This window comes from Brienomyrus brachyistius, chromosome 19 (genome assembly GCF_023856365.1).
Source record: "Brienomyrus brachyistius isolate T26 chromosome 19, BBRACH_0.4, whole genome shotgun sequence".
NCBI classification, from domain to species: domain Eukaryota; kingdom Metazoa; phylum Chordata; class Actinopteri; order Osteoglossiformes; family Mormyridae; genus Brienomyrus; species Brienomyrus brachyistius.
The window spans coordinates 14,177,872-14,193,511 of NC_064551.1; the positions used below are offsets into that span (position 1 = coordinate 14,177,872).

The window sequence follows — 15,640 nt, forward strand, 5'->3', positions numbered from 1 at the left end:
GTGGTTAATTACTAAAGCAGTGTTTCCATTTAGATGCATTTGAGGTATTTAAAACTTTGAGGTACGTCAATAACCACAGACACTAAAACCCATTTAATAAAGAGAATGTAGCTGCTGGTTGTAAAAGCTTAAATTGTTCCCATGCTGTGGCAGATAACTGGAAGTTAAAAGAGGAAAGGCACACACACACACACACACACACACACACACACACACACACACACACACACACGTCACTCCTGCCTTCTGACTAAGACTCCGCCCTTTAGCTGTGCTCAGTGTATTCCCCCTGCCACCCCCCCCATCTCCCATAAGGCTCTGGGGCTGCAGGGACACCGGGAGCCTGCACACCTCTTTGTCTCCCCACCTTCTCACCTCACATTTCCTGTGCCGTAAAAATGGCTTTTCTATGACTACAGCACCGCGGAATTCCGGTGGCCTTCCACCTTTCACAAGCTAGCTAACTAGATAACTGTCACAGAACATGGATATCAAATTATCACGCACTCATTAAGTACATATTTGTGAAAAGTAAATGAAGTACTAGGTGTAAACGTAATTAGAAGATTGAAATCGCTCTATAATCAAGGGGCATTGAAATTACTCAGTGTAAATTGATTCATCCTTTGTTTGTCATGTATGTTCGGGGGATGAAAAACCCTTTTCAGGTAACATTTGAGACTAATTGCCCGAGCTGAATACGTTATGCCTCATCGTTTCCCCTTTAACTTCATTACTAGCCACAGGCTTGTTCCAATAACCTTGCTCAATCCAAGTTTGCATTTTAATTAGAAAGACGTGTTCACTTCACCTACAGCCCCGACTGCATTTTCCCAGTGTGAAGCCAGCATCTCCAGCCCACGACTGATGCTGACAATTCAAGACTCATAAAATTTTGATTTCATTCTATTTGCTGCAAAAGCCATCGTGATATAAGGGGCTTGGCCATCCGTCAGGGGCGGATGACCTAAAAATTGGGGTTTAGAAACACTCATCAAGCTCGGAATTTATAGATCTATGGATTTTGCTGGATGCATATATCTGCCTTAAAAGTGGGAAGAATTTATCTGACAGACCTACTAGGTGTTGCTTGTGCTTTATATATCCTGCTGAATTTGATGCAGATAGTTCTTGATAAAAATGCACAGTGATAGTTGCTGAAATGGACTCTAAGACTGATAAAGCAAGTCATACTGTGATACAGGCTGAACCCTAGTTTAGTGGTAGAATCGCCAGTGGTTGAAAACAGAAACGTATTCAAATGACAGGAACTTAAAGTGAATTTAGGCGATTCAGGACCATGGACAGCTGCCCTTGCTGTCCTCTGCCTGGCCAGTTAGCGGTTAGTGCTCTCCGTGCCACTGCTCTCCTCGGCCACTGCTCTCCTCAGCCACTGTCATTCCCTCACACTGGCCCATCGTACCTCTGTTATGCTGCCACTGGCTTTGCGGCAAAAGGGAAATGGGAGAAGTGCAAGGAAGGGGCCGTCCCCTGAAACAAACCAGAGTCATTTCATGCTTACTTATGTCACCGAGGGTAGTGAATCCATTCATTTATCCTCTTAGACATGCTATGGAAGGGAGAAGAGTGGAACAGCATGGAGTTTGGCACGGCTAGGGGGTTTGAAGGAGATACTCCAACACAGGTGCCATGAGACAATTCCCTGCAAATATATATATATACGCAAATATAATAATAACAATGCCATTTCTGCTCTGGTACAGTTACATAATTCGCAGGAAGCAAACGGCTTTTAGACAAGAGAGTGCATCACAAATCCGGCCACATTGAGGTTGCACAGAATTAGAATGTTTCGTGCTGCTGTACAACCAGACAAAGGCCAGCGGTAACCCTGAAGAGATGTCCTCCACACTGACCAATGCTCTGTTAGAGGTGGCTTTGGATATCTACACATTTTTAGCCAATATCTCGTACAGCCCAGGCACATTCTCTTCACAAGCTCGTCCAGGAAATCCAAACACCTGGAATTCTTCCCATTCTCATCAGCCATTTCAAGGATATGGCACTTTAAAATATGCGATCATGTTTACTAGGTCGCTGTTGTACCTAGAGGACAGTAAAAAAAGGCAAACAAGGTACGTAATTAAAATGAGCTTCCTCTTCTGGGAAGACATCCACGTGTGTTTACTCTAAAATCCAGATGGGTATTTATAAAGAAACCGCTGAATTGTACAACAGCAGACGCTCTCTAAGGAGTTTAACCTAAAACATGCAAGTTAAATCCAATTATAATGCACCACGCTGCATTATAATGCAAGCGCAATTTTCAACGCTGCATACAGGAAATAAATGTCTGTATTTATAGCACAATATGGATTCTATACAGACTGCCCATGGACACACAGTCATCTTTTAAGTTTAATAAAGGTTCAGAGAGGCTTGGGTCATGACCATCCCTCCCTCTGGCCCTCTCCTGTCTTTTCATGGGGTGGGCAAAGGGATGCCTGGAAGATTTAATCGAGTGGAGAGAGGCTGGAGCTGTCTGTCGCAGGGAGCTCGCTGGCCGGCTCACGGCTGTCAAGTCTTGCCGGCACGCTTTATTACCAGGGAATCGGCATGGTCCCAGATCGATTAAGCCAGCTGGCGGGACAATCCAGTGATGTCGCGCTGGAAGGAAGGGTGCCGCAGACAGTGGTGGTGGTAGTGGGGGTTTCTTAGGGGGGATTGCGGTGGGAGAGCACATTACCCCCCTCTTTCTACACAACCCTACCGGACACAGGAACACACGCTTCACACGCTTTACGTTTCATTTACTGACAGCTGTTCATGAACGGATGCAGCTCAGGCTCAATGTTAAAGCGCGTGACTCATAGACGCCTTTGACCTCCTGGTCTGCCAGCTGCTACTTCTCCTGCAGTTAATAGAATTTCCACATAATCAGCCACCTCTCAACCTGCACTTGACACCACGCTACGAGTAATGTGGACGGATCATCGCCCGCTGAATATAAAGATCCGACTGGATGTCTGCAGCCTCGCCACAGTTTCTCACGTCCGCTTGCCCGCGTCGCTGCCAGACGCGTGTGTTTGCCGTGAGATTTGCTGAATCGCCAGGCGGGGCTTTCCGATGGGATTTCAGAGCGTCATCATGACATGACTGTTACAAATGCAAATGTGAACACATGGCTGTTTTGCTGCCAAATTATTTTTTGCTTAATCTAACTGCGAGTTTCTGATGAACCAAGAGCTAAACGCATTTGCTTCTACCATTAAATCTATCGCAATTAGGCTCGCTGCATGAAAAGGGGGATTTTCGTCAGTAAGCAGCACTCTGAATTGTTGTGGAAGTGCAGGTTATTGACTGTACACAGGAATTTCTAGGCAGCACAGAAAACTTCCGGAGATTGACGTGGAGTTTCAATTCCGGGCAGCTGTACAAGCCTGAAATGGTTCTCAGTTGACCCCCAGCCCTTAGGTTTAGGGACGGCTTTCTCAAGTAAATGAAAAGACTTATGAAATGTAAAGTAAAAACGTCCAGGGTGTTACAGTATACAAACAACTGTAAAAACTGTTAATGTAGCGTGAAAAGCCTGAGCACACTGTGTACAGCAACATGATGCTGCAGACAACAGCGCTGACAGATATGAAAGTTTTCATAGCGCCCAGCGTCACACAGGCCACAGCAGCCAATCCCACAGCAATGGAAGGAACCGCAGCCTCAGATGGCATGCAGGGCAGTGATGTCATCACATCTGCTGAATTTTCCTGTCGTTGTTTGAATGTGAGGTTATTTTCCCCCATAAAGAGCAAAATTTTTTTAGAAAAGATTTTGTTAGTGAAATGAAGCTTTTTTATTTTTTTAGCTTTTTGTTAGTTTTTTAGGCTAATTAATTTATATATAAATATTCCACAAAATAATAAATTCTATGTCTACACCTTTTTATATAAAGCTATAATCATTCTTTTTACAGCCGATATACTTTGCTGACTACAGATTCAGGCTGTAACTCTCTGAAGTATAGTACTGCAGCTATTATTACAGGAATTTCAGCTATGATGAAAAAATAACCTTTGAAACCATAACAAGAGGCTTAAAATGTTTCACTCAAGAAGGTTACGCCAAGTAGGAACTGAAATAGTGCTGAAAACAGTGCTGCGAAATTCCATGACACCCGAAACCATTTTTTTGCAATCCGGATATTTTGTTGGATAATGAAAAACATTGACCTATGAAAATGAAAAGGATCGTGATACATTAGCAGGGGTTTGGCAGGGAAATTATCTTCCTGACTCGATGGTTTAAATCCGAACCTGTTTAACATCCACTTCAGGCTTGCGCACTCCAGCTTCAGACAAGCGGCACCTCAGACACCCAGCTGAGTACGTCTGTTGGAACATTTTATTGCTAAGCATAACCTCAACCATTAAAACAAACAAAAAAAGAAATGACAAATTAAAAGGGCGCATCTGACACAAATCAAAATAAATATACACATTGACCTAATTAAAAAAAACAAAACGAGCTAAAACAAAAGAGACTATTTTTTTGTTAAAAAATAAGGTCTGCACACATTGAGCAAAACGATGAGTGACGTAAAGCTGCCGCAAGATGCTGCAAAATAACCAATTTAAAACATGATAGAAGGCTAAAAGGAGACCGGTTACACGTGGCAGAGGTGAGTCGTGCGGCTGTGGCTGTAGCAAAATCACCTCAGTGGGCTGACTGAACCGTGCACCAGCATCCATCATAATCTCTCTTTATTGTAGGCTTGGTAGTCAATTTCGAAACAAAACTAAACAAAACAAAAGAAAAAAAAACATTAAATCAACTGATAACAATGAAGCCCTCAATACAGCTGAAAAGGGCTTTTCTTACTTGGTTGACAACTTCCAGTAGTCAAATATTCATGCGACTTAAAATATCAGCCAGGACGATTCAAGCGCTAACCTAAAAGTAGTTTTTCCCCCTCTCTTTACAAAATACGTATATATTTTAGTTGCTCCTGTATTTATCTCACAGAACAATTTTGTTTTTCTTCTTGAAATACATTGGTTATCCAAATAATCAGTCTGTACAGTAAAATTACTAAAAAAAAAACGAAAATAAAACAAATGTTATGTACAATATCAACCTACAAAGTACAACAGCTATAACGTAATAAAATATGTAAACAAATTTGTTGTTTGACACAGCTGACTGTGACAACAGATAATGTTCACACCTTCCACATTAGAATTATTTCCATTTAAACATTGGTAAGAGTGTTGAAGAACTATAGCAGTCTTCCATCAGACAACGTGTCATTTCTCCTAGCAGCTATGTAAATAAAAAAAAATTAAGAAAGAAAAATAATGTTGTAAAATATGGAAACATATACTACTCAAAGTCATCTACCTTTCAGGACATTTTGTTGTTGCTGGCATGAATAAATAAAGTTGAAGGAAGCGGTTGCTCTGATGATGGTCAGTTTGGCCTGGTAGGTCTGTTCAAGCGAGGTCAAACACTCCATAGCATCTGGACAGCATGCATTACAATGAGACACTTTCGTTTCCCAAGGTGAGGAAAGGAAGGACAGCTCCTCTCCACAGCTGAACGTTTACAAGAGACAACTTAATTTGGGCAACAGTGCTGTAAGACTATTGCATAGCTTTCACACATCTCTCTCACTCTTATTCATCCTTTGATACATTGCGTTTTTTTTTTTTTTGCACAGAGCAAGAAAAATTATAAGACACCACACCTTGTAATGTAGAAACGATGCAAAGTTGTCATTTTTTTATGGCAAAAAAGGTACCGTTTTTCTTTTTGTTTTGCAACGATCTGTTTTTTTTCCGCCCCACTCTTGTAAAGACACCAGCGAAATGTCACACACATGCTGAAAATGGCCAAAATTCTCTTTCACAGGGTTACAATGAACAAGGTTCACACCAAGGATCACGTACCATTCAGATTCACTTAGGATCACGAAGCAGCGGTGAAGTATCTACACGGATAACTCCTCCGACCGGACAGAAGAATGTCGCCACCGGTGATGCTCTAACCCTTCTTGAAGTTCTTACAGTTTGTAAGTGTGCTTTATGGTACAGCACTTCATAGTGTCCGCTGATGCTGCAGTCCGTTCTCGCCTTTAGGTTTAACTTCCCAAGAGCTGAAGGTTTCGCAGTGTCTTTCGACAGCATGTCTTTGTGGTCAAATTTTACACATAATACTCCTTGTCCTTGTCTTTCGGTTTCTTGCCGGCGCTTTTGGCGCCTTGCTGCTTGTCCTTCACCACGGCGCCGTTAGTCTGCGCCGAATTGCTGATGTAGTTTCTCGTCTCGTCCACCTGGTAGGAGCCCTCGTCTCTGTTTCTGTACTTATACATGGCATACAGGAGGATGAGAATGCACAGGGCTGCTGCCGACACGATGCCCACCACCATGCCGGTGGTGCTGCTGGACTCGCGGACCACCTCGGAGGCCCCCGGCACCCGTCGGACGCTTGGCTCGGTGGGGCTGGCGGTGGGAACGTCGCGGAACATGGGGGATGTGTTCAGTGGGCCCCTAGGCTTCGTGCTGTCCGACTCGAAGGAGGTGGGCAGTGGGAGTAGGACCACGTCGGGCTGTGGTTTTAGCTCTCGGTTGTTCATTTTCCCCGCGGGCAGTTTGGGCGGCGCCCGGGGTGTGGAGGCGCGAGCGGTGGCGCCCCCTATCGCAGGGTAATGGGACGTGGTGCTAGTCCTGCCCAATTCAGATGCCTTGCTAGGTCTAAAGTCCTTTGTTTCCCACTTGGGCGCGTGAGCTTTGTAGCCACCTTCAAATGCCGACGTGGATAAGGTCTTATCTGTGACCAGGGAGAAGGTGGTGTAAAGATCCTCATCATCAGTAGGGGGCAGGCTAGAGTCGAATGCTTCCCCAGAGCCAAACCCTGATATCACCAAGCCATCATCATCATCACCATCATCATCATCACAATCATCGCTGCCTTGGTCCGACAAGCAAGGTAACCTCGCCTCAGGGGCCGTGGACAGGGAATCTTTGGTGCTCTCAATAATGGTATGGACAGGGTGAAGGGTTGAGGGGGGAGGAATGGAAGGTGCACGAGTAACTAGGGGAGGGATGTCTATGGGCTCTTCCATATGAATGGGGATGATTAACTCCCCTCCTAGGATTGAAGAGACAGAAAACAGGAAACGTTAAAACCAGGCAGCACTCGGTAGCTCACATTAAAAACTGCCACAGAAATAAACACTGATAAAATAACAAACAGAAAAATAAGTCACATATTAACTGTATATTCGTCTAGAAAAGAAGGAGCATTTTATGACTGAAACGAAACAATACTCAAACGAAACGAACGAAAGGGTCAAACAAACAAATTTAATTTGTCAAAAGGCTTCAAGGGCTACGCAAGGGGGAGCCAGCCTACCCTGCGCCATCCTGCCAGGAAGCTGAGATTAGGATGTGAGGCCGGACTGCCAGGTAGAGTCCACAATTGTGACTCTATCAACGACCCGTAATCAATGGACTAATTAATGATCTAGCACTACAGTCAGTATTCAGTGCAGAGCATGGTCACTGGTGCATGCCTTACTGTTAGCTGGTAATGCTAAAAGGGAAAAGGAGGCGGAGCTTGCGTCTAAATTCACACGGTATCACTTCATGGGAGCAGGGTCGCTCACCGTTCCCGTGCTCCTTAACCCTATGGTCAGCTGGCTCCCCAAAAGCCCCTGACCTCTAGCCTTTTAACTTTTGAGACAATTATTTTTTTTTATACAGCTACCAAGATGGCGGGATGCTGCTTAGCAGTTCAACAGCAACTGAATGTTCATCTCTACACAACCGACGGCTGGGTGTCCGGGAGAATCTGAAGATGTGTGCCCATGACTGACGGTAGCAAATCAGCCTTTTTTGCTTAAATCGTTTCAATGATGACATGTAGCAATAAAATAATGGTAAATAATATGCTACCTTCTGACCAAACAGCAACAAATAATATAAGAAAGGACTGAATCATACTCTCACATTCTGTATGGATACAAATACGCGGTTTTGGTACAAATTGTGTTAAGTAGAAATATCTACAAATGCTTGATACACTAAATGTGTAATGCATACAAGTATTTAAGATATTTATTAGCAATATATTAATATATTAGTCAGATTCCGTGTAGAAAATTTTAATGTTTAACAATAAATAGAGATTGTGTCGACAGTAATCACATTTAAAATTAAGGTTTGCAACGTGTCTGAAGAAAAGTGTTTGGTGTTTCAGCTGGATTCAGTAAACTAGACTTAAAAGGGAAATCCACAGCACTAATACCTTGGTGCTTGTACAGGTAACTGGGGAAGAACCAAATGATTACTCAAAAATCTGATGAGAACATAACAAGCTTTTATGTGCTTCTCACAAGCCCCAGTAAACCACGATCCCAGTGGACAATTTGCCTTCACCTGGACCGTTTACCTCTCCCTGCTTACAGTACCAAGAATATAAGTGAAAGCTAGACATAACCGCAGAAAACTGCAGGGAAGACTTCGGCTTTAATGCAAATGTGCCTATACATGAATACTGTGCTGCATGCAGGAGATACTGCTCATCACTATTGCAGGTGCTGTTAGGTCCGATCACTTGGCGCTATAGCCCTGAGTATTTCAAGTCTAGCCCCGAGTATTTCAAGTCTAGCCCCGAGTATTTTAAGTCTAACCCCAAGTATTTCAAGTCTAGCCCCGAGTATTTCAAGTCTAGCCCCGAGTATTTCAAGTCTAGCCCCGAGTATTTCAAGTCTAGCCCCGAGTATTTTAAGTCTAACCCCAAGTATTTCAAGTCTAGCCCCGAGTATTTCAAGTCTAGCCCCGAGTATTTTAACCCCGATTTCAATCTTCCTTCAAAACGAAAAGCGAAGCCTCAGGTAGAGTTCAACTAACCCCTGATCTTTTCAATAGCTAGACACTTCCTGATCACTATTATCAATAAATGTAACTTGAATTTAGTAAAATTCAATTTTCAGAGCATAGGTCTCTAGGAAAAACAATTCCAAAATGGTTTAATTGCTACTATGATTCCCTGTACAGGAACGGGTGATAAAATTCTGGATGTATATTACAGTGGAATTTCCCCTTTAAGCTGCAGTTCCGCAGATGCAGGCTCCGGATGAGAGCATCGCGGTGCCTCCGCTCCTCAGTAAAGATGCATGCGTACGTCTGCGTACGTATCACCTAAAGACACTCAGCATTCAGCTGGTCCCTAAACATTCAGCTGACTGTTGAAGCTGCGGAAAGAGTGGTCCGTGGAGGCCATGTCCATACATATCAGTATGTATAAACTGCAAGGGCTGGCCAATCGAGGACACTAAACATCAATGCCATTCAAAATAACAAGGAAACCAATGCAGAATAAACAAATCAACAACAACAATCGCAGATATCATTCAGTCCTCACAACATTACAGCAGGCGTTAGACATTTGCAAACCAAAGGCACAGTTAGATCTATTCAAAAAAGGGATTAGTAATTTTACTGAAAAAAAAAACGTTTAAAAAAAAAAAACACTCTTAAAAAAGGCAGTTGGAAAATAATAAACAGCCTCCAAAAATAGTAATGGAAAGGCGAAAACATACCACAGTGGTCATCAACTTACATCAACAAATTGCCCGCATGTTTTTGGCATGAAGAAAAAAATGTACAAAGAAAGTTGTGTAAGAATGCTCTTGGACAAATAGAATTAAACTGGAGCTGGACTGATTTTAGCAATTGTATTCCTCATGTAATAGACAATATGATACAGGGAGGCAACAACACATACATCCACGCCACATAACATGAAAAATAAATTTCACTTCAATTTTTTTTTCTTTAAATTATTATCTCTTTTCATAAATACAAAAAAATCTATAACTTCTGCTTGGATAGATTAGCTCTGTTTTTCTTAATAAATATCTGCAGTCTTATAATTTCTCTTTTTTTAATAGCTTTCATTTTGATTTTTAGTTTTAGAGGATGGCTGTACATATCGAAAGACTGCATGGGGGGGGGCTGGGATGGGGGGGGAGGGGGTCGGGCCTACAAACAGACTACATAGGAAATGAAAATGAGGGGAGTGAATGTGTATGTCAGTCGCCATGTCCATGTATGGGCAGTACCAAGCGGTCGGGCGGCATTAGAGCTTTTGGCTGTAAGGAAGGGATGGGAACACACAAACAATGAGCATATACATGCCCATCCACAAAAGAAAGAACATAACTCTAACACTGACGAACTCACAAACCCTAAACTGCAACTTATTCGCCATGCAGTTCAAATCAGTTTCAGTATCACTCAAATAACTTTCAAGGTTTCCAGAAAATCATTGGGACCAAAAAAAAAAACAAAATCCGGGTCAGAGCAGAGACACATCGGGAACCCCTTCACCGACAGAGATGTGAAATTCTTTTTTTTTCGTTCTCTTTCTCTTTTTAATAGAACAATTTTGGGCATGTTTGCATTTGTCCGGTCAGAATTACGGGTCACATGGGCAAACTGCAATGTGTCGCTTCAGCTGACGCTCTAGCATTGACTCACAGACAGTCGGTGAAGGAGTCGCAAGTCCATGAAAGAAATACGCAAAAGGAAGAACCTCCTCTCGTGCTGATTTTCAGTGTAATTTTCAGCTTATTCAGACATTTTTAAACAATATCAAACAGATTGTCAATTTAGAAAATTATGACAACATAAATATGCATTATATACATTAAGTATATATAATACATAGATATGTACAGTGTGTATATAGTACAACAGAAATAAAATCCCAAGACAAGAAAGTACAAAAGCAGTGATAAATTTACACAGACTATAATAGAGACACCCAAATGGTACAGACTATAATAGAGAGACACCCAAATGGCACAGACTACCACAGACACAGTCAGGAGGGATAGTTATTTTGGCAACTATCACCTCGGTCATGTGTTTCAAAGACAAATATATCTGTGATTAGTAGTTTCCAATATATATTTTATTAGTAGTTTGAAACACGTAACAGGCGTGCAGTCTGAGTCGCAGAGGAACTCGGTTGGGAATGGGTTACTTTACTGCAAGAGGTTAACGCATGCTTTAAGTAAGTTGCATTTAGGGAAAGTAGAAGAACATCACGGCAAGCTGGGGCAAAGAGGTCAGAGAGGAGATAAAAGGAGAAGGTCAGAGATGTTCAACCAAGGCGCAGGGGGGTATGGTGGCCCCTCCGCAGTCTGAACGTGCAGCCCAATCAGTCATCTTTAACTTTAGATTTCCTTGAATTGGGTATCATTATTCCTGAAACCATGCCTGGTTTTAATATTTAAAGCCTTTTTATTAAAAGTGCAATTCATAGCATTTGAGGTCAAATTTCTACTAGAACTCATTGCAGCCTTCAGTTGAACAGCTCAGACGAATTAATTTGTCGGAATTCCACAAGAGGGCACACAGTGTTAATGTTTGTCGCGTCACAGGCAACAAGGCGGCCGACCTCTGCCTGACCGGGCCCCGCCGCGCTGATGGCTGCTACAGTGGGACCAGCAACCGGGCCACTTCTGAACAAGGTATTCAGGTGAAAACTAATTAACATCGATTCTGTGTTTGTGTGTGTGTATCTGTGTTTTTGGCTCACTAAAGATAAAGTGATTATTCTTTCAGCTTTTGAAAAACCATGTTTAGAAGAGACCCCCACATTCCTTTGAGAAGTAGGAGCTTTTTATTGTACACTTTAGCGCTTTAATAATTGCACCTCGACACCTTACCGTTTGTGGAAAATGGATGGATGTTGCCCATATTTCTTTGATCTTAATTTACTGTCCAATTTATTTGTTTACAGCATTTTTTGTGAGGAATCAAAATTTAAGAATCAAAATGCATTTCCCTTTAGTAGGCTACAGTAGAACCCTACATCTGCCTTTAGTAAGCTTACTAACAGTAGAACCCTACATCTGCCTTTAGTAAGCTTACTAACAGTAGAACCCTACATCTGCCTTAGGTCAGCCTCCTAACAGTAGAACCTTACATTTGCCTTAGGTCAGCCTACTAACAGTAGAACCCTACATCTGCCTTAGGTCAGCCTACTAACAGTAGAACCCTACATCTGCCTTAGGTCAGCCTCCTAACAGTAGAACCTTACATCTGCCTTAGGTCAGCCTCCTAACAGTAGAACCCTACATCTGCCTTAGGTCAGCCTCCTAACAGTAGAACCTTACATCTGCCTTTAGTCAGTCTACTAACAGTAGAACCTTACATCTGCCTTAGGTCAGCCTACTAACATTAGACCCCTACATCTGCCTTAGGTCAGCTTACTAACAGTAGAACCCTACATCTGCCTTAGGTCAGCTTACTAACAGTAGAACCCTACATCTGCCTTAGGTCTGCTTACTAACAGTAGAACCCTACATCTGCCTTATGTCAGCCTCCTAACAGTAGAACCTTACATCTGCCTTTAGTCAGTCTACTAACAGTAGAACCTTACATCTGCCTTAGGTCAGCCTACTAACAGTAGAACCCTACATCTGCCTTAGGTCAGCCTCCTAATAGTAGAACCCTACATCTGCCCTAGGTCAGCCTCCTAACAGTAGAACCTTACATCTGCCTTTAGTCAGTCTACTAACAGTAGAACCTTACATCTGCCTTAGGTCAGCCTACTAACAGTAGAACCCTACATCTGCCTTAGGTCAGCTTACTAACAGTAGAACCCTACATCTGCCCTAGGTAAGCCTCCTAACAGTAGAACCTTACATCTGCCTTTAGTAAGCCTACTAACAAAAGAACCCAAAATGTTATATGCTGATGCTGTAGGACACTCTGTCAGGGCTCAGTTCATCTTACGCCTTTCCATTTGTCAGCGTTGAGATACAGCCATCTTTGGACGACCTCCTCTTTCTCAATTGAGCATTATGTGTTTTCTGTTGTCTAACATACACAAGAATGACTGTGTACACATGCAGCATTTGTATATTTTTAGCGAAATCTAATCACTGCTTCTCCAACGCACACAGTTAATAATTTACGCATTTATTATGTGTGATTTTTAGATGTGTTAATTAGCTTTGATTCTGCAACCACGTCGTGTTGACAATTCATGCAATTGCTATGGTTGTCAGTAGCAAATGAGTTTACATAATAATCTCGGAGACCTCAGCTGGACTGCGTTACAGAAACAGCCCGAGGATACAGTGTGAACAGAGTGTCAAAGCACAAGAAGTTTAAAAATAACATGCTCGCAGCCGCCTTTCTGCCCGTGTGGAGCTCGCGCTGATAATAAGCGGAATTAAGACCTTCTGCTCGGTAAATTTAAATGTCATACGTTTTCTGAGACAAATTTCAAGCTGAAATGAACGGGAAATTGTGTAAGTAATGAAAAATGGGAGTGCTTCCTTGAAGCCGTCATTCAAAATTAAGGCTGATGTGCAGAAGAAGGATGGAGGTATCGCTGTAATCTAATGTGCGTCAGACGCTTATCCCAGTGATGCTCTCCTGGGGGGTGGCCATCTCCCAGAATACTTTTTAATTAGCACCTGACTGGCACCAGCACTGGAGGTCAAACCTGTGTGTCCATAACAACAAATGAATTTACGTAAATATTCTACATCAAACGGCATTAGCTCGCTGGGCCTGCAGCTCGCCTGTTCTCTTTCATTCTGGGGGGTAAAGTTACCATGTCCGGATATGCTGCCTTCCTCTCTGTAGCTACGAGTCTTTACACACGACGTGAGGCACACACACCTTCCGAGTGTCACCGCCATGGCATGCACCCGACTCTCGTCTGTCTCCTCTGCTATCGATCGGCGGCTGAGCTCATTTTTCAGCGTGAATCAAGCGGCCGTCCCGGGCTGATGGACTCGTTTTCCTCTGAGGTGTGAATGAATTCTTGGACACAATGTCCTTTTATCTTAAAAAAAAAAAAAAACGCCCTCCCAGCCACAGCCTTTGTCTGCTGTGTTCTTCTCTCAGCTGCCCAACCATCTTCCCCCCTTATTTTTTCCACTCGGTTTCCCCCTCCATAAGCGCAGAATAAAGGGGGTGGGAGCAGAGTCTGCACCCGCTAACTCAGGCGGCGCTGCGCCGATTTGCGAGGCGAGCCCTTCCGATTCACCCACCTCTCACTGGAAAACCTGCCAGTGTCACATCAGAGCTATAAGTCACCACACTTCTGTAACATGCAATCAGTGGGCCCTACTCAAAATGTTTAAAATATTATAAACAGAAAAACTAAATAAAATACAATACTACTACTACTACTACTACTAATAATAATAATAATAGTGGAGTAAGTAAGGAAAAGAATAATCAAACTCGTCCCTTGTATGTTGAAAATCATTTGTATAATTTTGCTAACACAGGTTGATTAGTGTCTCAGGATTGAAGCAGACATGAGCCATTCCAATGATGTGCAGGGGAATGTGAAGCAGCTGCATTCATCGTGTGGGGCACATCCATCCATGTGTCACATCTCTGTATTTAAGAGGTACAGCTACAGTATTCATGTAAACGGGACATGTTTGTTTCAGACCGCCTGAATAAAATTCTCTACAAAGTCACTACAGCCATAACTGTTTCTACCAGTATAAATACAAATTATCTTATTTTTAAGCCGTAAGAACTTAAGGTTAAACTTAAAGTTGTTTTTCCTTCATTTAAACATATTATTATTATTTTATGAAAGCGCTGAAAAAAGCGCTTTAACCTCCCTGACCGCTGCACCCTTAGCAGTCACACTGGCACGGTCCAGAGCCGTTCCCATCCAAAGCATGTCGACGAGCTTTGGTTGCACGTCAAGCCCCGAGTGCATCATCGGGAAGTGAACTAGCTGCCTGTGTTCCCGCTACCAAAATAAATCGGAAATTTTAGAGTGATACGGAAGCGGAAAAATCGACATTTACGGTGGCGGGGGCGGCCGCTGGGGCGCACGCATCTCCCCCAAAGCTGCCAACGCTGATTAATTCACTGCGGTTCGGGCTCCAGCTTCCTGCCTAGAAGCCAGCACTCCACTGCAAGTATCTCCATGTCATGAAATATTCCTCCGCTCGGAATACACGCATATACTATGTATGTCCTCCCAGGAACACCGGGTACTTAGATTGACATGAGCGGATAATTAACAAGAGCGTAATCCCACAGTAAACACACAGAGGGCTGAAAGCGTAGTAAGGTTAAACTAGAGCCGGCCCTAGGGGAAGCTAGCGCCCCAGTCGTAATTACGTTAATATTAATATTAAATGGTTGATTAACAAACCCTTTTATCCCAAGCAATCAACGCAGCTTAAAATGTCTACACTTTCACCCATTTGCAAAGCGCTGTATTTTAATTAAGATTTTTGCATTCGGTGCTCAGGGCTGGAACGGCAGATGATACCTGATTCTCCCAAGACGGGCTACAGTAGCTACTGCGCTATGCTAACTGTGGCCCTTCTCGCTTCCCCAACACCCCCCAGGGAAAATCCCTCCCGAGGAGGCACCGCTTTGCATTTTCAGGCGTTCTGGCATCTGTGCGGCAGCTAAACCCAACGCTTATAGGTCCCGATGTGTGTCAGCTGAATAACGCGACGTGGAGCTTGTTCCAAAGTGACAGCAAGTCCTCTGAGGGACCTCTAGACGACTTCCAGCACTCCACCCCCCCGTCCTTAAGGATGAGTCTGTTATTCCATTCCTTTTGTGCATCCAATTCAGCTGTTACATATGAGATGCTATATCTGCAACCC

At 43.1% G+C, this 15,640-nt stretch overlaps 1 protein-coding gene across 1 annotated transcript in view; it reads right to left on the reverse strand.

Annotated features, from left to right (window-relative positions):
• Positions 1-4,703: 4,703 nt before the first annotated feature.
• Positions 4,704-15,640, reverse strand: part of LOC125714961 (neurexin-3a-like) — a 280,661-nt gene continuing 269,724 nt past the window's right edge. The window contains 2 exon segments of the mRNA XM_048986129.1: positions 4,704-7,104; positions 9,560-9,574. Of these exon segments, the coding sequence (XP_048842086.1) occupies positions 6,158-7,104; positions 9,560-9,574 (962 nt within the window). The 3' untranslated portion in view covers positions 4,704-6,157.